General features: G+C 43.3%; 1 protein-coding gene across 1 annotated transcript in view; it reads right to left on the bottom strand.

The window, feature by feature from the left end:
- The window catches only part of osbpl8 (oxysterol binding protein-like 8), a gene marked incomplete at its 3' end in the record, with an annotated part of 241,611 nt that overhangs the window by 142,660 nt on the left and 74,131 nt on the right, over window positions 1-24,820 (bottom strand). Inside the window, 1 exon segment of the mRNA XM_084331028.1 lies at window positions 22,981-23,078. Coding sequence (XP_084187154.1) covers window positions 22,981-23,025 — 45 coding nt within the window. The 5' untranslated portion in view covers window positions 23,026-23,078.

Here is a 24,820-nt window from a genome sequence, read left to right as displayed (position 1 = left end):
TCCTTTTGCACGACTGCATTCATTTACAAAAAGAAAACCAGTTTCACATTAGCAAAAATAAATGCAATTCATTGGCAAAATCTGAATAGAAATGACTATGAATGAATTAACCTACTTTAGTTTAACAATTCTATAAACACGCTGCTACATAAACACGGCTGGTGCTTCGTTTATTAAATCACACAAACGTAATGACAAAAACTGAAACCCACGCACACAACGGGTTGTTAATTTGGGCCCTTCTGCACTAATAAACCACAACAACAGAGATCCTCTCTCCCCAGCCATGACGGGGGAATACACAAGAGAGCAACAAAGGCATTCACAGCCATACAAGCCTGTTATCTTACTGTGGGTTCAATCATGGACTCATTAATGTAGCTACTACCTTGTTCTATTTCCATTAACCTATGTGATGCTGTTTAGCTCAAACAACAGAACTCTAGGCAGTCCATTCACTACTTAAAGGTCTCCTCCACTCAAACACCTCTCTTGGAGGCATGACTTTGACTATACAGATCGTTATTTGTGCAGAACTTCAGCGCTGGAGGGGGAGGGGGCTTCTTCTCTGTAGTGTGTGATGCAACTAATCCTGCTAAATCTATCTTGTATTGCCCAGCTGGCCACACTGTCATCCAGGAAATGCTAACTGCTAACGTGAAACTCGTAGTATAAGTAGGGATGTCCGATAATATCGATATTGGCATTAAAATGTAATATCGGAGATTATCTGTATCGGTTTTCAAAAAAAAGTTTTTTATTTTTTTTTACATTTATTTAACCTTTATTTACCCAGGCCAGCAAGTAAGAACAAATTCTTATTTTATTTATTGTCAAAAGTATGCATAATGTTGTGTTAATTCCATGACAAGAGATATGTAATGTTAATTACCTGAAATGATTCAGTTTTTTTGGGGGGGGAAACCCAGCATATATCGGTATCGGTTGATATCGGTATCGGAAATTAAGAGTTGGAGAATATCGGTATATCGGATATCGGTAAAAAAGCCAATATCGAACATCCCTAATTATAAGTTGATACATCTAGCGATCTATGCATTATTCTACTGCAAAAAAGCAGCATAATTGCTCTACGTCAGTATTTGACTTCATTCCCAACGCCGCGCACATGTGCTGGAATAACAAACAAACACAGAGGAGCGTGATACAGTAACTCCACAGAAGGCCTAAATGTAGCAACCAAACACATAGCAATCAAGGGATGTAGGAACTAAACATCCATATGAATTTATTAACGGCCCACAACTGGCATCCTCTACCCTGAAGATGCATAACACAACATTCAGGATTCTATTCTTCACTTTCTTTAATTGGAAATAGGCAAAATCAGGTGTCCTTGAGAAATTAAGATCATTGGCACCGACAGAATAATATTACCGGGATCCACCTCTGGTCCCGGCAAATAAAGAAAACCAATAGCAAATAAATGTACCTACACCTTCTCTATGTGATGAATCATATCAGCCACTGGCTTTCAAAATAAATATTCCAGGGGCGGCTAGGTGGTGCAGTGGGCAAGGCGCTCACCACCAATGCAGGAGACGCTGGGTTCGAGCCCAGCTCTCCGCATTGCTATCAGCTTGGCTGGTCGTTCATACTAATACAATTGGCAGTATTAGGGGGTGGGAAAGCCGGTGGGTGGGGATCGGACGTTGTGGACAGCGACTCCTACAGGTCGGTTGGTGCGCCTGCGCAGCAGAATCAGGAAGTGACGGGGGCGGCGTGCCCTCCAAACGCAGACCGGCGACGCTGAGAGATCGCGCTGTGCAGGTGAAAAGATGTGACGGCTGCTTCCTCGAGTACCGGAGGGGACACGTGATGTAAGGCTTAGTCCACATTGCAGCCGGCTTGTGGGAGGCATGGCCTAACAGCGTTCGAGACAGGGGAGGGTAGAATTGGACGATACGAAATTGGGGATGGGAGAAAAATTTTAAAAGGGAGAAAAAGTAAATCAAAAAATAATATATATATTCCCGTCTCCCGGTTCAAGGGAATCCGATGTGTGTGGAGCTCTAATGAGGACTTCATCAGATGTGTGTGGAGCTCTAATGAGGACTTCAACAGATGTGTGTGGAGCTCTAATGAGGACTTCAACAGATGTGAGCTCTAATGAGGACTTCAACAGATGTGTGTGGAGCTCTAATGAGGACTTCAACAGATGTGTGTGGAGCTCTAATGAGGACTTCAACAGATGTGTGTGGAGCTCTAATGAGGACTTCAACAGATGTGTGTGGAGCTCTAATGAGGACTTCATCAGATGTGTGTGGAGCTCTAATGAGGACTTCATCAGATGTGTGTGGAGCTCTAATGAGGACTTCATCAGATGTGTGTGGAGCTCTAATGAGGACTTCATCAGATGTGTGTGGAGCTCTAATGAGGACTTCATCAGATGTGTGTGGAGCTCTAATAAGGACTTCATCAGATGTGTGTGGAGCTCTAATGAGGACTTCATCAGATGTGTGTGGAGCTCTAATGAGGACTTCAACAGATGTGTGTGGAGCTCTAATGAGGACTTCATCAGATGTGTGTGGAGCTCTAATGAGGACTTCATCAGATGTGTGGAGCTCTAATGAGGACTTCATCAGATGTGTGTGGAGCTCTAATGAGGACTTCATCAGATGTGTGTGGAGCTCTAATGAGGACTTCATCAGATGTGTGTGGAGCTCTAATGAGGACTTCAACAGATGTGAGCTCTAATAAGGACTTCATCAGATGTGTGTGGAGCTCTAATGAGGACTTCATCAGATGTGTGTGGAGCTCTAATGAGGACTTCATCAGATGTGTGTGGAGCTCTAATGAGGACTTCATCAGATGTGTGTGGAGCTCTAATGAGGACTTCATCAGATGTGTGTGGAGCTCTAATGAGGACTTCATCAGATGTGTGTGGAGCTCTAATGAGGACTTCATCAGATGTGTGTGGAGCTCTAATGAGGACTTCATCAGATGTGTGTGGAGCTCTAATGAGGACTTCAACACCCAAACAAAACAGCTTGAAAATCGTTTCATACAAAGAGGATATCGAGAGACTTTTCTGACGGTTCACATTTCTCCCAACTCATCACAAACTGAATGCTTTACTACTACTAGTTGTGGTGGTTCTTGGTGGTTCGTGTATAGTATAGTTTAGTAATAGCACTTCTTCCACCATTATCTGAAATAATAATTAAAAAATTTTAATTTAATTTTTTTAATCTAACCCTAACTAACCTTACTGTCATGCACTTGTCCTAATAAACTAACCTACACTGTAACACGCAACACTTTGATGAACATTGTTACTCAGCTGTTGTTACTCAGCTGATAGAGTTGTGCCCTTCCTGATGACTTGTCGTACAGAACTTGTAAAGTCGCTTTGGATAAAAGCGTCAGCTAAATGACTAAATGTAAATAGCATAGGGATATAGAGTAAAAACTGTATATTGTATAGTAGTGCACATAGGACCCAGTGCCTTTAATTCATAGCTAACATTGTATTGCATTTATCTCAGGACTTTTAACTATGTCTATTTTATCATGTCTATTTTATGTCTATTTTATTATCTTCTACTTATTTTATTTACTATTGTATTATTGCACAATCGAAGCGGGCATGGCCACCTGCATTTCACTGTATGCCCTGGTATGCATGTGACAAATAAACCTCTTGAAGCTTGAATCATGAATCTACTACTAGGGGGTTACTGAGGGGGATGAACAGAATATGGTTTATTATGATCACCTCGGAGAGGGGAGTGCCTTGCTGGAACATTTAAATGTGGTGGTGGGTGAGGATCAAGTAGTCAAAGCGGTCCCCTATATCAACTAAATGACATCGGGGAGAGAAGTAGGACACATGGCCTCGGTCCTCCCGGGTAATAGACGAAAGCGTGCCCGGGCGTTAACTAATCTAACATGCTTGAAGATCAGATTAAATTCCAGCCTGTAGTTCATTCAGCTCCATCCTCCTGGCAGAGCGGCTACAAGAGAGAGACGTTGCCATGTTCGCTCCCCTCCGCTGACGTATTGACAACCTCAGAGGCGAGGGGAGTCTGGGGTGAAATTGGTTTGCTTTTCACAATCTTTGACATCAGACTGGGGGGGGGGGGGGGGGGGGGGGGGGGTCAATGGGCAAACAAACAAACCCTGTAACGATAATGTTTTCAGAGCTGCTCAGTGACATGCCTTTAACAGGTGTGTTTGGCCTTGAAGGGTTAGATTTTTTCTTTTAATTCGGATGTTCATTCATATGTTACATGTCAGTCCAGGGACCTGCATATACCTTATTGTGCTACTTCACTTAGGCAGTTCTCAGTGAGGTATAGAGGGTCCAATCTTTGGAATGCAGTTGATCCTATGCTGAGGAAACCTCCATCTCTGCTTATTTTTAAAGCAAACTACAAAAAAATTCTCATATCCAAAAGTAGTAGATAAATAGGTCATACATGTAGGTATGCATTTAGTTATGTGGGTGGGTAGGTTTGTAGGCAGGTGGGTGGGTGGTTATGTATTATTATGTATGCAGTATACAGTATATGCATATGTACTGTGTTTATGTATGTTTGTGTTAACATATCTTTTGAATGTATTACTGGTATTTTTTAAATAATATGTATATTTTTGTATGTTTTGATTTTACAAAACAGGGGAAGTTCTCGATAAGCCTCTAAGCTTCTAACTTCTCCTTCACAATATGGTTATTATATATTTTTTATTTTATTGTTTTACTTTTGTTTAACTCTGTGGTAATAAATAAATACAAAAAAAATACAGATTTGCCAGTGATGTATCATTATGAACGAACAATTGTTGCCGACTTGCTGAACGAGGACACTTTCCCTTCATTGCCTATTATTCCAACACTGATTGGAAACACTCACACTGACTGTTCCCTGTTCCAACCCGAGCAGCAGTCAAAGGGCACAGTATGCAGTAGTGGCCACGACTTGCGTCTTTACAGCATGTTTTGGTTGCACAGGCCCTCTTTGAATAGCGGTGGGGTGTGAATGATGTTGCAGACAAAACAGCCATTCATGCTGTAGTGTGAGAGGGGCTATATTCTCCTTATCCAGTCATACAAAAGGACAATTGTGGCGGAACAGTATAAATCTAGCCCTGCTGGGAATAAACGCCGCCATTCACACATCATGTAGTCAGGGTTCAGGAGAGAATGACTTGTTTGCATCTACACACAAAAAATAAAAACGCCCCCTCATTTCTCAAACGGTACCGTGTTGGCGAGGGAAGGCGATAATACCACGAATGAAACTCTGCAAGTGGCCTAAAAGCCAAGTAAAAAGAAAAAATAATCGAAATTAGGGGTGTAACGATGCATCGATTAATCGAAATGCATCGATTCTAATGTGACGATTCAACTGCATCGATTTGAAAATGTTAGAATCGTTTATAATCGAAATTAATCGGGGGAAAAAAATTATATATATATATATATATATATATATATATATATTATTTTTTTACTGTTTTTTTTTGTGTATTGTTTTTATTGACCTATAGTCCATTCATGCTGAGTGAATCAGTTCCCCCAGCCACATTTGTGTAAACATTTTCTTTTGGGGTGGCAGCTGGGTGGTAGGGCTGCACAATTTTGGGAAATAATCGAAGTGCGATTTTTCTGACAGATATTGCGATTGCGATTAAATTTGGGATTATAATAAAAAAAAAAATAAGCAGCCCCACAGAGGTTTATTGTAAAATGCGGCTTGCATCTGGCCTACGCGCGGTGGGTCTTTTCGGGACACCGAGCCTGAAAATGTTTATTTTTACCTGGGAATCGATACCGGTACCCAACAGTACCTTTTTTCTGTACTTTACTCTCCCTCTCTGAAGTCTAAACTTCACAACACACAATCTAAAACTCCTTACCTCCCTCTCCCAAACCGATCTTGTATCTCAATGGGACTTCCTGGTTAAACAAAATGTAAAAAAAAAAGTTTAAAAAAAATCAAAAAAAATCGTTTTTAATTTTTTTTTTAGATTTGATAATTGCATCATTCCAAATAGCAATCGTGCAGCCCTACTGGGTGGTGCAGCGGACATTGCGCCCGTCACCAACGCAAGAGACACCGGGTTCGACTCCGGCAGTCGGCGTTGCCTCCGGCTTGGGCCGGCCATCATACTGACTCAATTGGCAGAGTCAGCGGGTGGAAGTCGATGGGTGGTAATCTGGACGTTGTGGACAGCGACTCCTACAGGTCGGTTGGGGACGCCTGCACAACAGAGACAGGAGATGGTGAGGGTAGTGTGAGCCTCCCACATGTTACAACTCGCCAATGAGAGTCCGCGCTGGCAGGTGAAAAGATGTGACAGGCTGCCTCCTCGTGTATCGGAGGTGACACGTGATGCAAGGCTTCTATCCTCCCTACAACCGGCCAGTGGGGGGCATATGCGAGCAACGTTCAAGACAGGGGAGAATTGGCACAGTGGAATTGGGTTGGGAGAAAAATAGAAAAAGAGAAAAAGTGGATTAAAAAAGAAAAATAAAATGTTGGGGAATTAACTGAATCTAATCGAATCGTGGTCAAATGAAGAGATTTCATGATGCATTGAATCGTTGCCTGAATAATTGTAATCGCAAATGAATCGTTGTGAGGTTGCATCGTTACACCCCTAATCGAAATAAAACATGATGTCTGAATTCATCACACTAAAGGAATGTAAGCGCATTTGCAATGGTATGCTGGCCGTTTTAATTAGGCTAGAGAAAGCTCCCGCTGAGCCAGGCTCCAAGCCATGAGTAATAACACTAATAATAATAATATAATAATAATAATAATAATAATAATAATAATAATAATAATAATAATAATAATAATAATAATAATAATAATAATAATAATAATAATAATAATAATAATAATAATAATAATAATAATAATAATAATAATAATAATAATAATTAATTGCATTTATATAGCACTTTTCTAGACACTCAAATCGCTTTACAATGTAGGGTAGAAATTGCCTCCATCACCACCACTGGTAGCACCCAACCTTGGGCTACGCAGGCTCAATGGCTGCCATACACTGGCACCCGGCACACATCACGTCACTACACAATGGCTGAACGGCTCAGGAGACAGGGATTGATATCAGTCAATTAAGGGGAAGGGATAATCAATGGCCTTGATGTCAGAGACCTGATTGGGAATTTGGCCAGGAACGTCGGGGAGCCCCCTACTCTTTACAATAGGCGTCCTGGGTTCTTTAACGACCGAATTCAGTCAGGACCTAGGTTTAGCGTCTCATCCGAAGGACGGCACTCGCAGCTGTACGGTGTCCCTATCACTGTAACAGGGCAGACATGTACAATAAAGCATCAATGTATGGCCTCTTCAATTTACCCATAACATTAAACTCTTGCCCTCGGCACAAGACTGTGATCCCTGCACTGCATTAGGCTGATGCTGCTACAGCAAGGAGGCGGAAAGATATTTATCTAGGAGTTTCTCAATATGAAACCACTTACAGCTTAAAACTCAACTTAAATATATTATTATTATTATTCTGAGACCCACATAGACCCCATTTCTGTCTTTTCTAGAGAAAGCAGATCAACAGTAGATGATGCCACATAGAAGTGGTGACACTGACATCATCTGGAGGCTGGGAAGCTGAAGATCTAGCTGAGATGCAGCTCAGCACCGTGTCAAGTCATACTTCTCATATTAGCAAAGTGACGAAAACATCGTTCTTCCATCTCAGAAATATAGCAAAAGTACGACCATTTATTAATCAGAACGATGCTGAGAAGCTAATTCATGCATTCATATCTAGCCGGTTAGACTACTGTAATGCACTTTTCACAGGTCTCCCTAAGAAAACCACAGAGAGGCTTCAGCTAATCCAAAACTCTGCAGCCCGACTGCTAACTAGAACCAAAAGGAGAGAGCACATTAGTCCAGTCTTAGCCGCTTTACACTGGCTTCCTGTAACATTTAGAATTGACTTTAAGGTCCTTCTCCTTACATACAAAGCTCTAAATGGACAGGGACCTAGCTACATCGCCAACACTCTAATAAATTACACACCAGCAAGAACACTGCAATCATCAGCTGCTGGACTACTAGAGGCTCCCAGAAGCAGTCAAAAGAGGATCGGTAATGCAGCCTTTATCAACTATGCCCCAAAACTATGGAACAAACTACCCCAAAACATCAGGGAAGCCAACTCGCTAGACATCTTTAAAAGACAGCTTAAAACCTATCTCTTTGCTCAGGCATTTCACTGATAGATATCTGCTACCACCTAGTGGCAAGAGGAAACATCAGGGATATCCTGACACAACTTGTATTTATTCTTACCCTGCCTACTCTTTTACACTGCCTATCAAATTCATGTGTCGGTTATTGCACTTTTTACTTCTTACTGATGACTATTTTTAAACTGAATCATTTTAAACTATTCTTATTATTTGCTATGCTCGCTCATGCCTGTATTTTTTATGTCCGTCGGTTATTGCACTTTTTACTTCTTACTGATGACTATTTTTAAACTGAATCATTTTAAACTATTTTTATTATTTGAATTACAGGAGTATTACTGAATAGAGAGCCTATTGGGATGCTAGATCCTAATGTGAAACACTATGATTTGCTTATGGCAGATCAATCAGCATGGATTTTCTGTAAACTTTAATACATGGCAGTTTGGTTTGTTAGAACAGACTGTAATCTTATGCTTATGGCAGATCAATCAGCATGGATTGTCTGTAAACTTTAATACATGGCAGTTTGGTTTGTTAGAACAGACTGTAATCTTATGTCTATGTCACTTGCTTATGGCAGATCAATCAGCATGGATTGTCTGTAAACTTTAATACATGGCAGTTTGGTTTGTTAGAACAGACTGTAATCTTATGTCTATGTCACTTGCTTATGGCAGATCAATCAGCATGGATTGTCTGTAAACTTTAATACATGGCAGTTTGGTTTGTTAGAACAGACTGTAATCTTATGTCTATGTCACTTGCTTATGGCAGATCAATCAGCATGGATTGTCTGTAAACTTTAATACATGGCAGTTTGGTTTGTTAGAACAGACTGTAATCTTATGTCTATGCATTGTTGTCACTTGCCATATCTTGCTATGCTCGCTCATGCCTGTATTTTTTATGTCCGTTCTATTTTATAATTTTTATTTTATTTTATTTTATTTTTATTTTACTATTTTTAAACTGAATCATTTTAAACTATTTTTACTATTTGTGTTACTGAAAACTGTAAGCGGAGAGCCTATTGGGATGCTAGATCCTAATGTGAAACACTGTGATTCTACCTGTCTATCTTTTTATGCTCGCTTATGCCTGTATTTTTTACTGTTGTGAAGCACTTTGAACTGCAACCTCTGTATGAAAAGTGCTATACAAATAAAGTTATTATTATTATTATTATTATCTGTAATAAATGTTGTGTTTTGGTTAGGCGGCGCCCATTCATATTTTGAAGGTTCAGAGTGTAGCTTAGAACATTATGATCAAAGCGTATATGATGGCCATTCCCCATGCTCAATTATGTTTCATAAGTTGTTGCGGTCAGTTTTTTGTTGATACCTGTTACACCGATTTGATGCAAAATCGACCACTCCAGAATTGTCGCACGTGGACAAAAATCGCTCCAAAATCCCACATTAAGACGCTGCGCCTATAGAAAATTCATGCTGTGATTGGGTATCAAAAACCTTTGACATTTTGGCATTTCTGTAAGAATTGCATTTTTCGACGATTGGGCCCGTCCTGGAAAGCGATACATTATCTGAATTACCTAGGTCTCTAGTAGTTTGTGATTGTAAAGTATCATTCATGAGGCTGTGCTTATCCTAGAGGTCACAATAGGTCATCTCATGCAATGAGGTAAAGTAAAAAATATTACAATAATAAAATAAATTATAATTTTCTACATTGAAATGGCTACTATGGGGACGACTATCATCATCACACATGAATACAACTGGGCTCACTGGATCCACAAGAGTGTCAGATGTTCAGTCATACCCAATTAATGCAATTTCAAGACACCCCAGTATGCTGAAATGATCAAATAAAAAAAAAATTGAATATGCAAAAATAACACATTTGTATTGCATGCAAAGAACTGCATGGTTCTCTTGCCCCAAAACCGCATAGGATTAACATAAATAATATATGAAATTCATAATACAAGATTGTTTTCCTATTCAATGGTAGTACTTTGTATCATCAAACTTCGGTTGGGGTCTGGTTGAGGAGGCCACATATACTCTTGCAAGGTCCATTTTGTGTGTGTGCATGTGCGTGTGCGCGTCTTATCTCAGAGAGGAACCGGAGGGGTGCCATTGAGGCTTTGATGAAAAGACACTTCATCGTTATCACAGATGATGAGCTCACGGTATGATACCCTCCAGGAGCCATGATAACTTGATTGAAAACTTTTTATTAACAGATTGCAGAATGGGTACAGTAGAGTACAGCTCAATTGTTAAGGGGATGCAGACCAGAGAAAGACTTTCGTCTTGTTTACATCAGGGTCCCCCATTTTCAATTCATCATAACATATATGACATACATGACGTACAGATAGACAGTACTGCTACATCTATACATTTATGACATACCAGATTTGCAAATACAGTACTGTTTGTGATATAAAAAGAGTCTAAAAAAGAGAGTATATACATTTGACGTAGAAACTGTACATTGGAGGAGGTTGGGTAGGTGGGGGGGGGGTGGGGGGGGTTGGGTAGGAGGGGTGGATGGGGGACACTGTACAACTGTACAAGCAAAACTGTACATTGGAATATTGACAAGACCATACTTGGTCATTTACTGTACATTGGAGGGGGTTGTGTTAGGACATTTACAGGGGCCAGTTTCGAATTGCAGTCTCCCATAGGTCAGGATAATGAAATTGACAAGCTCATTATTTGCCCCAAAATAATTTATGAATACCTTACTCTTTATATGCTCTGTCTATATTATGCCAGACATGGTACAGACCCGCCTCAGCTGCACTCTTATTCATAGTATATATTCAGATCAAAATGTTTTAGTTGCCTTTATTTATTGTAACGTATATATTATAACCGATAGGGCATACAGACCCTCATCTGCACCTTTGTTTACACCGTTTATTTGGCCTCATATTTCTGTATTGTTTACACTGTTTAATCCTTCTCATATTCCTATATTCAGATTTAATTGTATTGTTTACACCGTTTATCTTTCTCATATTCAGATCTAATTGCATTGCCTATATGTATGTCTTCTATTACCCTGCCCATTGCCTGTGTTTGACTATAAAAGTGATGTTAAACATCCATGCATCCATGGTCCGTGTCGATACACCCACGTCAGCCTGGTTAATGGCTCCGCCTCCGCCCCTCCCAACCCGCTGCCCCAATCCAGCAGGGATTGCAATTCCCATCAAGGAACATACTGTACAAGCTTAGACACTGCAGCCTCCCAGAGTCCTCGCTTAATCTGAGGTTTTCCAGACCCAGGGTGACTTTTAATTCAAAATGAAATGTCACTTATGTGACTTCTCCCCTCCACATTACTAGTTTTATTTTTTTTGCCTATTCATAAATTATAATTTTTTAATCACATTGTGGGGAAAAGTTGTGTGTGTATGTTAGAGCTGTCCCCGAAGCCTGTTTTTGGTCTTCGAACTTCGTCAGGGTTTTCTCGAACAGACGTTCGAACCTTCATTTTTAATTACAAAAAATAAATAAAAAATATATTTAAAAAAGAAATTTATATAAAATATCCTCAAACTAAATCTTCAATTTGAATAAAGTGATTAATCTGATTGAATGAGTATTTTTATTTTATTAAATCAACTTTCTTTAATGAATAATAACTCATCAGTTTCGTCAACATAAATAATCCAATAAGGGCACGGTTGGTACGTGATGGTGACGTCTTGATGGAGCGCCGAGTGCCAAGCGGATGCAGAGATAGGCTACATAATTTTTTTTTTTTTTTAAGATGTATTTTTTGGCGTTTTATCGCTTTATTTCTACTGGGCAGTCCAAAAGAGAGACAGAGGGGGAATGGGAGACAGAGTGGGGGGGAAGACATTCGGCAAATAACGACGGGTTCGGGAATCGAACCCGGGTCGGCCGTGTCGCGGCTGAGCGCGCTATGTGGTTCGCCACTGGGGCGCCCCTGGCTACATCATTTATGATAAATGTTTTATTTAAATTTTTATGACGAGTCATATACTACTATTATACTACTATACTAATAGTATAATACTATAATATTAGTGTAGCCTAATCTTTATCTGCAACTGTGAAGAAAAACTCCATTGGTTTAACACTATGTGGACCGTCCACGTATATATACAGGTTTCGGTGCCATGCGTTGTGGACCAGAGCCACGTATATAGCCGTGGCAAGTTGTTATTGTTTTATTCCATATTTATAACGCTATTAACGTCCGCGATCGAGATCCATGACCTACCCACATATTTGATTTTCGAAACATGCAATACCGGCCAGATCCGCTTAGGGGCGCCATCGCTCCACTGCAGTATCATTGAGGGGATTTAAAAAAAACGCATTCAGCCAGGAATAATGGGATTTATGATTAGCCAATGGACATATCGATCTACCAGAATCCGATGACTAATGAAGAAATGCTGCCGGCGATCATATTGCCTGACGGTAGGATACTATTCCCCCAAATTACAGCTGGATTGGACATTGTTTTAAAAACGTGATCGATCAGTGAACATGGCTGATTGAACGCACACTATATTGCTAATAAATAATACTAATCGGCGTTCCCCGCCACCCCCATTTCATCCATAGATGCTCTGTAATAGTCCGGATGCTACGCAGTTTGTTTTATTTCATTCGTATATATACAGCAGAAATGGCGTTTGATATAACGGCGCCAACGTTTAGCCTATTATCTAGCTTCCTGGAAAAAAGACGAGACGAAAAGCGCGATAAACCTTATATTCACGACGCTATAAAATGACAACTAACCGATGGATTTTTATTTTCTTTAAGCCATTATGAAGGCACGGTTTATGCACTCAAGTGACAATGAGAATGGACAGATAGCAATACTATAAATTATATATATAGCTCTTAGAAAGTACATCGGTTTGTAAACAAACCTCTGTCCTCTGAGGCATAAATCGCCGCAAGAGTGTTAAACAGAATGAATAGACAAATAAAAAAGAATTTGAATGTTGATTTAGAATTCGAATGCCAACGTAACGAACGAAGGTCCAAGTGTTTGAACGTTTGGGCTCAGCCCTAGTGTGTGTGTGTGTGTGTGTGCGCGCGTGTGTGTTCATTTCTGGGTTAAAAATGTGTGTTAAAAATGTGTTAATTGGGTTCGAGCCCAGCTCTCGGCGTTGCCACCAGCTTGGCTGGCCGTTCACACTAATACACATTGGCAGTATTAGGGGGTGGGGAAGCTGGCGGGTGGGAATCTGGCGTTGTGGACAGCGACGCCTACAGGTCAGGTCTCGGCGCTTGCTAAGCGGGGCAGGACTTGGTGGAGATAGCGTGCCCTCCCACGCGTTACACTTCACCAATGAGAGTCCTCGCTGCCAAGTGAAAAGACGTCACTGGCTGTCGGCGCACGTCTCGGAGGAAGCGTGCGATCGACTTGGGACGCCCTTGTACCGACTCGTAGGAGAACATGCATACAGCAGCCAGGTAGGGGAGGGGGGGGGAATTGGCACAACGACTAATTGGGACGGGGAGAAAATCAGAGAAATAAAAAATAAAATAAAAATGTGTTAATTGTTCAGGAATTATTAAGAGTCACAATTCAGTTAATGACCCTGGAGACATGAGCTCCGGTCCGAGAGAACTGCTCTTCCTCATATCAGACAATCAGCGTGGCTTCATCTCCAGCCAGTGGCCGGGGCGTCACATGGAAACCAAGCAAGAGAACTTGCAGCTGTTGTTTGCTCCTTATCTCTACACAGGAAGACGTACAAGGATGTCTCGTTTCCCACGGTGCATGCCTTTGACGGTGGGATGCTGGACGGTGTTAGGCTGTATTAAGCCAAGCCATGTGTTCTACCGTTACGACCAAAGCATATCATTTATGTGGGCTAAATCCTCCCCACAACAACACAATCGAGGTCGGGGTGGTGGGTGGGGGGTGTACACTGTTCCTAAGATAAACTAAACCCTGTGTCCGTTCATGAGGAAACAAAACATGACATGAAACTGCTTGATCTGAGCTACCCGTTTTTTATAAAGGCCTATATTTGTCAGTCAAAATTCTATGTACTACTAGTCAACAGGCCTAATATTTTGTAAACCTTATGTTATGTTCACAGAAACAAGGAAGTGAAAGTTATTGTTAAAATATCACAATCTGAGGAGACTTTCACTGCCACTCTGGATGACATGTCAAGCTGCGTTCAACAACTGATATTGTACTTCTGCTGTATTGTAAGAGCGTGTCTGTCTAAAGGGGACACTAAAATAATAGGCTTTACCAAAATACTATACGATGTCAGTTCTTAAAAAAAGGGGGATGCCACCCATTTTAAGAATTCACATTATGTTCTTCCTGCACCCCGGGACAGTTCAGTCAGTATGTTTGAACAAGCACCACTCTCTCCTAAAGCTAGAAATCCCTCAAATCGGTGATGTAACTGGGATGTAAAATCTGGGGCTGCTCCATAGACAATGAATGTGGCTCTGACTTTATGAGGCCATGTTTGTGTGAGCTCTCAGACCCAAATGAGTTATATTCTAGCATTGCCAGACGGTCTGAAACAGAATTAAAACATAATTTGGGGCAAGAGCAGGTGTAAACATGTTCCGGGATGCAGCCGTTGCTAATTACGCAACAAAGCATAGAGCGGACATTCATACACAGCAACGCGCCTCTGAACAAGGTGTGATAAACATGACACGATATATTTTCCTTGGCATGAAACAGGAAATGGTAATGAACCCATTGGGGACCTGCATGACGCTTGTGTCTCTATTCATTATTCAATATCTACCTAAGTTTTACCCTGAAGGATGATTTACAATAAAGTGCAAAAAAATTAAAAAAAAACATACATTCTTGACTCAAGAACTCCCAAAACAGCATTAGCATGAAAAACAAGGTAGGCCAGCTGTAGCTCGCAACCGAGTTGGGTTCTGAATTCTCTGCCATCATAATCAATATTTGTTATTTATAGCGAAAGTGAACTATGCAGCCCGATGCAGTCATGGGTTGTAATTTCAGTGCACAATGTGAACCATACCGAACAAAAACGTGACCTCAAAAACCATTCCACCCCTAGTTTCTGCCAACAGCTCTCTCTGCCCGGCAGGCTGGCCTCAGTACCATCCACATCCCCTCCTACAGAGCTTCCCCCTCCTCCTCAGTGATAGGGTTATTGATATCCTGCAAGCTGTGGTTTTTGACCCCCTCACTGGACTTCAACCGACTGACTTCTAAAGAAGTACTGATCAATGTGGAAAACCTGCATCTACCAAGCACTTCTTCCTTCCCTGATGTAACCTGACTGAGGCTTTTTACTGATGTTACTTTCTGCCACAAGGACAGATCTGGAGCTTCTCTCCCTCTACCGCTCCACCCCTGCCCTCCATTCATCTTACTCATAGTGCTGTTCTCTATGGTTCCAGACAGTTCAGGTCTGAGACCCTGTCCTTCATCGAACCGCTCATAGTCCTCCTGTGTCCGTTCCATGATCTATAACCGTGCAATCTGCCTGTGAGTCATCTTCCGCCCCCCCTGCTCTCAGACTCGGGTATGTTTCCTGTATTCGTCGTAGTTTATTTAGGTGCAGCAAAACTGTTTACAGTCTGGTCCACCGCTGTAATGGGGCGCTAACCCGTGCCAGCCCCCCGCTGGGGTCTATTCCCTCCCATCAGCTGTCTTTCCAAGCCGTCACATGGCCTTTCCCTAGTTGTCATCTGCTCTATTCACAGCAGGCACTAGCTGGGCTCAATCTAAAGGCGTTTTCACACCTAGCTCGTTTGGAGCCGTTGTTCCGGGACCTGGAGCGTTTCGTTTACCCCCTATTTTGGTTAATTTGGGCATATGTGAACACAGCAATCGCATTCTGTTGCGGAACAAAACAAGCGGGCCGAGACCGCCTAGAGAGGGTGGTCTCGGCGCACTTCCAACCGAACCCGAAGCGACTCGTACGCTGTGAGAATGCAATCGACTTAACAAACCGACACAACTCACTTGCCGTGCTGTATACGCCTGCATGATGCCGCTTTCGCATTGAATTGTGGGCGGGATCAGTTTGTAGTCTTTAGGCAGCTAGATCGGTAAAGTGCACTGCACTTCCGCGTTACATTGAAATCGGGGAGGAGAGAGCGGGGGGAGCATATGAATGAATGTGGATGAGAGCCGTGTGATGTAAGTGGTTGCAGATACGGCTGTGGGGGTGCTGGAGACATGATCGAATAGACTTTTATGCGCCTGAATCTCCTGAACACAGCGCGACCCATTCCTAATCGATCAGAAATAAATCGGCCGTTTTACATCACGGCTCTCATCCACATTCATTAATTTGCTCCCCCCGCTCTCTCCTCCCCGATTTCAATGTAACGCGGAGATTCAGGGTTAGGAGGGGGGGGCACCCCCCAAAATCTGACCAATGAGCGACAGTTTGCGTGCGTGCGTTTGTTTTGGTCCACTGTTAACACAGCCGTGTGAACACATACGAACTAAGGGACAAGTGCAACATTGTATCATTATAGTCCCTGTGTCTCCCTGAATCGGAACAAAGCAAACAAACTACAGGTGTGAAAACGCCCTAAATGTATAATCAAACACAAGATACTTCTCGTGCTGTCATTGAGATGTTTTTGTCGTTTGTTGTTTTTGTTACTCGTGAAGCTACAAATATGAATTGCCCCACGCGGGATCAATAAAGTTGTCTGAATCTGAGATACTTGTGTTCTAATGATAAGGATAAGTGCTCAATGAAAAAAATCCACTCCACAAAAGTCTATAAATACTTATACTATGGAACAGCTGAATAGTAAAAATCATAAAATAAGCACAATGAACTACCCCGCTTATTTATCAACAATGGACATTATGTGTACATTCCATAGATTGAATTGGATCGTTGCCTCTTGAAAATTATGCACCGATCTAAATCTAGCCTACATCAGCCTGAGACTCCCAGCCCAGCTCAACAAATGTGTGTGCGACAGGTTAAAAGGGACCATTCATCAACTAACTCGCACACTTCCTGAGGAACTGGGCTGTGCCGTGTATTACCGTCTTGACAAATAGCGGGGAATTTGTGAGCGTTTTCATCTCGCCTTCACTGTGAAACTGAACGCACAGCGATGATTCTTGCTCATCATCGTCATGGTGATGATTCAGGGAGCAGCTGAGGGCAGAGAGACAGGGACTGCTCTGCAACCGGCAGGTAGGGCTGACCACCACTACCCCTAGTCGAATAGTCGACTAATCGATCGAAAGGAGACGTAGTCGGCTGCCAACCTCTTAGTCGAATGCAAAAAAATATAATTAAATATAATACATTATAATTCTTTTAAAATAATTCTTAAATTATTTATTTAAAATGTATTTATTTATTATTAAAATGAAAACACTAGACAAATATCAAGATATATCCATCAGTGGACCAATTGCATGCTTTTGCAGAGGACAAGACACCTTCAGTCGACTCCTTCAGACATTAAGCCCCCGCCACAGCCCAAATGGAATGATCCAAAAAATATATATACTGAACGTGGAGGTAGCCCAACTGGAGGCGAGCACAGAGAGCCATCAGTGACCTACTGCCCTCCCCCGATTGTGAGAGAGAGAGAGAGAGAGAGAGAGACAGAGAGAGAGAGAGACAGAGAGAGAGAGACAGAGAGAGAGACAGAGACAGAGACAGAGACAGAGACAGAGAGAGAGAGAGAGAGAGAGAGAGAGAGAGAGAGAGAGAGAGAGAGAGAGAGAGAGAGAGAGAGAGAGAGAGAGACAGAGACAGAGACAGAGACAGAGAGAGAGAGAGAGAGAGAGAGCGCGAGAAAGAGAGAGGAAGAGGGAGAGAGAGAGACTGTGTGGACTGCTGGACACGTTCCCAGAGGCTTTAGTCTTCGCTGCCATCCTTTCCTCCAATGGGCCTTTCAGACGACCGCAGGATGAGCCAACAACACAATATGCCCACAACCCTGCCAGCCTCACGCCGTCCTGGCACAAGGGTTGCTGTGCGAAAACCATTTGATCTGAATCTGAATCCAAATCCTTTCAAATCCCTTGTCAAATGTACATTTTTAGGCCTAATTATAATTTCTTTCTGGGGGGGGGGGGGGGGGGAGAATGTGCACTGCAGGGTGGCTAAGTGGCGCAGTGGGCAAGGCGCTCGCCACTAACACAGGAGATGCTGGGTCTCGGCGTTGCTTCCGGCTTGGCTGGTCGTTCATACTAACACAATTGGCAGTATTAGGGGGTGGGAAAGCCGGTGGGTGGGGATCGGACGTTGTGGACAGCGACTCCTACAGGTCGGTTGGTGCGCCTGTACAGCAGAATCAGGAAGTATCGGGGGCAGCGTGAGCCTCCCACGCGTTACTCCTCGCCACTGAGAGATCGTGCTGTGCAGGTGAAAAGATGCGACGGCTGCCTCCTCGTGTACCGGAGGGGACATGTGATGCAAGGCTTGGTCCACATTGCAGCCGACCAGTGGGAGGCATGGTCTAACAACGTTCAAGACAGGGGAGGGTAGAATTGGATAATACGAAATTGGTATGGGAGAAAAATAGAAAATGGGGAGAAAAAGTAGATACAAAAAAAAGAGTGTACTGCACAAAATATTCTTTCATCAATGTTGTACGTAATAATAATAATAATACATCAATCAATCAAATCAATAAATAACTTGCTACTGAATGTAACGCATCCTTACAGCGGGTGACTAAACTATAGATTGCCGACCAGCAGGCACAAGGAACAGTGACACACGACTGCTCAAATGTAGACACAGGAATTAATTGAAATACACAGCTTCCTCAAAGACTCTACAGTATATTGTGTATTTATTTATATCATGAGGACCAACGATCAGAAAACACACAATCAATTACTGGATCCTCGGTTTAATGTTTAGCAGCAGCCAGCAGCTCCATAGTCCACAAAAGTGTCGCCACCCTCTCACCACCACAGTGTTCGCCCTAGGATACTGACATTTGGCGTGGAGGTAAAGTGTGTGTGTGTGTGTGTGTGTGTGTGTGTGTGTGTGTGTGTGTGTGTGTGTGTGTGTGTGTTGTTTAGAACTGTTGTTGTTGTTGTTGTTGTGAAAATGATGCACTAAAGCCCTTTGATCTCTGGATATATCAACAAAATCAAGCCATTTCAGATATACAATCTGCTTCTTTGGAGATATTACATAATATATAAACGTGCACACTGTCCCTCTTTTATGTAGTGCGTCGTGCAAACACACCAGTTATATATATATATTAAGTTTAATATTATATATTTAAATTAATAATATATTATTAATTATATTATTTTATATTGAGCTTTTCGCTGCCGCAGGGCCCATTTTTCACTTTTGTGGTGCGCTTGAAGGTGTGTGCGTGCGCGGCTGCACGCACGCGCGTGTGTGTGAAGGTCGCAGTTATTGCGAATTTGCGCTTGTTCTGATATGGGGCTGAAACTGGCCCTGGAGGAGGGCAATCTCCGAAATGAGTCCAACACTGATGACGAGAGAGCTTTGAGGGTCATATTAAAAACTCCACTGCCAGGAGAGGAAAGGGCTTTTTAACTCTGTTCCCTCCCACAGAATCAGATCCAGCGCTATTGTGTGTGGAGGTCTGTGGGAGAGACCGCTAGGGCCGTTATCATTGGAGTCATCTCCCGTTATAATTGCCTTTGTGCTCAACATTTTTATTTTTTTAAAGATAGTGAGGGATGTGAAGGTGAAATACTAGGCTGGAGACTCGAGGCTAGAAGTTAGTTCAGATAGGTCTCTGTGTGTGCGTGTGCGTGTGCCTGTGCCTGTGCGTGTGTGTGTGTGCGTGCGTGCGTACGTGCGTACGTGCGTGCGTGCGTGTGTTATTCACAAGAACATTCTTCTGGTCACCGTCTCTCTTTGTCCATTGACATTCCCCAAGAGGAGGTTAAAAAGGGAAAGACTTTGTGACCTTTCACTGCCTACAGCTCGAGCCATTCCGTGCGGCTTTCATTTCCCTACGCTGACACACACACAAGTTGCTGAACTGACAGAAGTTTAATTACAGCCGGTCTAAGTTCAATGGCCACTGGCCAGCATCTGCTCAAGGCCTGTGACAGGTAAGCAATACAAGGCGGGGCATTGGCTGCGGACGTGCTCCCACTGTCATTGGTGCTAATGGGTAACAGGACACTGCCTCTGTTGCCTCCGTGAGGAAAATGTGATAAATGGCCACTGGACACCAATTATTGGGAACATTCAGAGGCACGTAGAGGGGTGGTGGAAAGAGACATAGAGGGGTGGTGGAAAGAGACATAGAGGGGTGGTGGAAAGAGACATAGAGGGGTGGTGGAAAGAGACATAGAGGGGTGGTGGAGAGAGACGTAGAGGGGTGGTGGAGAGAGACGTAGAGGGGTGTTGGAGAGAGACGTAGAGGGGTGTTGGAGAGAGACGTAGAGGGGTGGTGGAGAGAGACGTAGAGGGGTGGTGGAGAGAGACGTAGAGGGGTGGTGGAGAGAGACGTAGAGGGGTGGTGGAGAGAGACGTAGAGGGGTGTTGGAGAGAGACGTAGAGGGGTGTTGGAGAGAGACGTAGAGGGGTGGTGGAGAGACGTAGAGGGGTGGTGGAGAGAGACGTAGAGGAGTGGTGGAGAGAGACGTAGAGGGGTGGTGGAGAGAGACGTAGAGGGGTGGTGGAGAGAGACGTAGAGGTTGGGTGGAGAGAGACGTAGAGGGGTGGTGGAGAGAGACGTAGAGGGGTGGTGGAGAGAGACGTAGAGGGGTGGTGGAGAGAGACGTAGAGGAGTGGTGGAGAGAGACGTAGAGGAGTGGCAGGGAGAGACGTAGAGGGGTGGTGGAGAGAGACGTAAGACGTAGAGGGGTGGTGGAGAGAGACGTAGAGGGGTGGCGGGGAGAGACGTAGAGGGGTGGTGGAGAGAGACGTAGAGGGGTGGTGGAGAGAGACGTAGAGGGGTGGTGGAGAGAGACGTAGAGGGGTGGTGGAGAGAGACGTAGAGGGGTGGTGGAGAGAGACGTAGAGGGGTGGCGGGGAGAGACGTAGAGGGGTGGTGGAGAGAGACGTAGAGGGGTGGTGGAGAGAGACGTAGAGGGGTGGTGGAGAGAGACGTAGAGGGGTGTTGGAGAGAGACGTAGAGGGGTGGTGGAGAGACGTAGAAGGGTGGTGGAGAGAGACGTAGAGGGGTGGTGGAGAGAGACGTAGAGGGGTGGTGGAGAGAGACGTAGAGGGGTGGTGGAGAGAGACGTAGAGGAGTGGTGGAGAGAGACGTAGAGGAGTGGTGGAGAGAGACGTAGAGGGGTGGTGGTAGAGAGACGTAGAGGGGTGGTGGAGAGAGACGTAGAGGGGTGGTGGAGAGAGACGTAGAGGGGTACAGAGGTACGTACCGTACTAGGGGTGTATCGAAATGCATCGATCCTAATGTGATCGATTTGAAAATGTAAAAAAAATAAATAAAATGTATTGTTTTTATTGACCTATAGTCCATTCATGCCCAGTGAATCAGTTCCCCCAGCCACATTTGTGTATTCAAAATTTTTGGGGGAATTAACTGATAGAAAATTTATCAAATGAAGTAAAATGAAGAGATTTCATGATGCATTGAATCGTTGCCTGAATAATCGTAATCGAATCTAATCGTTGTGAGGTCGAATCGTTACACCCCTATACCGTACCATGGTTTTTGTGTACCGTTACACCCTTAATATATATATATATAATATACATATATCATATTCTGATACTCAATAAAGATAAGAAAGATTGAAATTCAATTGAAATTGAGGAAAAGGCTGACTCAGGACCTAATGAAGAAAAAAGATGAGTGTAACTGATACCTTCCGAAATGTTGGAATATCCAAATAGTTTGGGTCCGTCCCGAGTTAGACAGTGTGCTTGTTCACCAGATTCCAGTACAGTGTTGGAGCCAGCTGTGATTGTTGACACTCACGTTAAATAGCCAATCCAAGCAATCAATAGAAATAATAATGTTGCTTGTGTAAGGTCATCTCCATCACTGAACACACCCTCTTTCTCTCCCTTGTGCTCTCCCTCTCCTCTCTCTCTCATTCTTTCTCTCTCTCATTCTTTCTCTCGCTCTCTCTCAATCGCCTTCTTCCAGTCAGAGCACAGATGAGCGCTCCCCCTGCCCACACCGATTCAGTCTCAAAAACTCTGCCGGCAAACCTTTTGAACCGGTTATATCATGTATATATTATGAGCGTCAGTGAAAGGTTTGCAAACGCCACCCAATTTAAATATCAGCCTTATATGAATGCAGTGTGAGCAGCTCTCAGTGTGAGTCTGCTTAACAACAGCAGGCTCACCAACAATACAATTTTGTACAGGCCACGGGACGCCACTAACTGTGAGCCCTGGTGTGTGTGTGTGTGCGTGCGTGCGTGCGTGTGCGCACGCTAGGGGTGTAACGATGCGACCTCACAACAATTAAATTCTATTACGATTCTTCAGGCAACGATTCAATGCTCATGAAATCTCTTCATTTGACCACGATTCGATTCGATACATTTTCTATCAGTTAATTCCCCCAAAAATGTTGAATACACAAATGTGGCTGGGGGAACTGATTCACTCAGCGTGAATGGACTATAGGTCAATAAAAACAATACACAAAATTGTATTTCGATTATAATCGATTCTAACATTTTCAAATCGATGCAGTTGAATCGTCACATTAGAACACCCCTAGTGTATGTGTGTGTCTGTGTGTGTGTGTGTGTGTGTGTGTGTGTGTGTGTGTGTGTGTGTGTGTGTGTGTGTGTGTGTGTGTGTGTGTGTGTGTGTGTGTGTGATGACTCACCAGAGTTTTCTCAGGTTCCACCTGTGATTCAGAGGAGGACTCCATGTTTGTGTTCAGCCAGCGTACGGCCTGTCAGTGCTGCTCGGAGGCTTGCATGTCTGTAAGCAGGGAAGACACACAGATTATAGACAACAGATCGATAACACTGGTCTTACACTTACAACGGAAGACACAGACATTACGCGTTTACGGTGTTCTCCAGAGTCTGACAAGAAGATAGTGTAGAATAGATACCGATTTCCTCTCTGTGCGTTCAGTAGAAAGCAATCCGGCTGCAAGCTAGCCTAGTTTAGCACAAATGAATGGAAGCAGATATGTATTTTTTTGTTTTTTTATTGAGTTTTAAGCTAGGCTAGTGGTCCGTATCCGCTTCCATTCATTTGGTACGACGGTAAGCATCTTTTTTGCATGTTCGACGGAAGAAAGTCACTGTCAAATGACTATAGTATTGTCTCCATAGCTATAATATAGATATAGCTCTACAAACAAGGTGACGCACTCCTATCTTTAAAGCGTGGCATAGCTACAACGGGACCAGGCTAATCCCTGGCTCTGAATGAGTTAAGAGACCCACCACAGACACATTTTTGTCCTCTTTAGGGGGGAGACAGGGGATCTTTAGGGGGAGATAAAAAGTCTCTAGTTTGTGGTCATAAAGTTTCACGAGGCTGCGATTATCCTAGGTCATTTTATACAGGTCAAGTTAAAAAAAGAAAAACATAAAATGGCTACTACAGGCCAGGACTAACATCATCACACATGAATGAGTCTCAGCCTTTCCAGTCATATCCTATTTATGAAATTCCAAGACTGTTTAGGGACCCAGGCTACTGTACCTCTAGTTGGATGAAGAAACCTTAAGCAGAGCCTGGATGAAACAAATACTTCAAGATCAGTTTTGGAAAATACTACTTCTCCTCATGGATGTTATGTTACATACCAATAATTGGTATCGGCTGATTTCGGCTATACAAAATTAAATAAGATAAATAATAAGAATACATAGAAAATCTGTATTGTTTGTGTAACACATTCTCAGTAGAAAAGTGCACCAAGGAAACAACAGAAGAAGAAACACATTTTACTTCAGGTAATTCTCCTATAAATGTCCTGAATTCTGTAACTCATGCGTTATCCGACAGGCAAGTCCACATAAACACACGCCGTCATACTGGCTCAATTGGCAGAGTCAGCGGGAGGGAAGCCGGTGGGTGGTAATCTGGTCGTTGTAAACAGCGACTCCTACAGGTCGGTCAGGGCGCCTGCACAGCGAGGAAGGGAGATGGTGAGGGTAGTGTGAGCCTCCCACACGTTACACCTCGCCAATGAGAGTCCGCGCTGGCAGGTGAAAATAAGTGGCTGGCTGACTCTGCATGTATTGGAGGGGACATGCGATAGTATCTATCAACCCTCCCTAGACCGACCAGTGGGGGACACATGCAAGCAACGACCAGGAAGGGGAGGGGGGAATTGGCACGACTAAATTGCGATGGGAGAAAAAAAACACAGAAAAACAGGAGAAAAAGTGGACCCAAAAAAAACTGCACCTGGGGTGCCAGGGTGGCGCACCACGTACAGCGCTGCGGTGCAACGCGGCGTCCCGGGTGCGTCTACATTAAAGGCAGCCCAAGAGTGCTTCCGCATTCGCCTGATTGGCCCCGGTAACGCACGCAATGCGCATTTTCTTTTTTGCCACTGCCTAATCGCCATCCAGCTGTCGCCTGTATATTGTAACGTTAACACAGCCCAGCTGTCAACTGTACATTGTAACGTTATGTTATTTCGGGCATTCATAACGTTATTTCGCACGACTGTACATTGTAACGTTAACACAGCCCAG

The sequence above is a fragment of the Notolepis coatsorum genome (genome assembly GCF_963971535.1).
Source record: "Notolepis coatsorum genome assembly, chromosome: 15".
In the NCBI taxonomy this organism is placed as follows: Eukaryota; Metazoa; Chordata; class Actinopteri; order Aulopiformes; family Paralepididae; genus Notolepis; species Notolepis coatsorum.
Note: the sequence above shows the minus strand (reverse complement) of the source record. Positions and strands in the feature narration are given on the sequence as shown.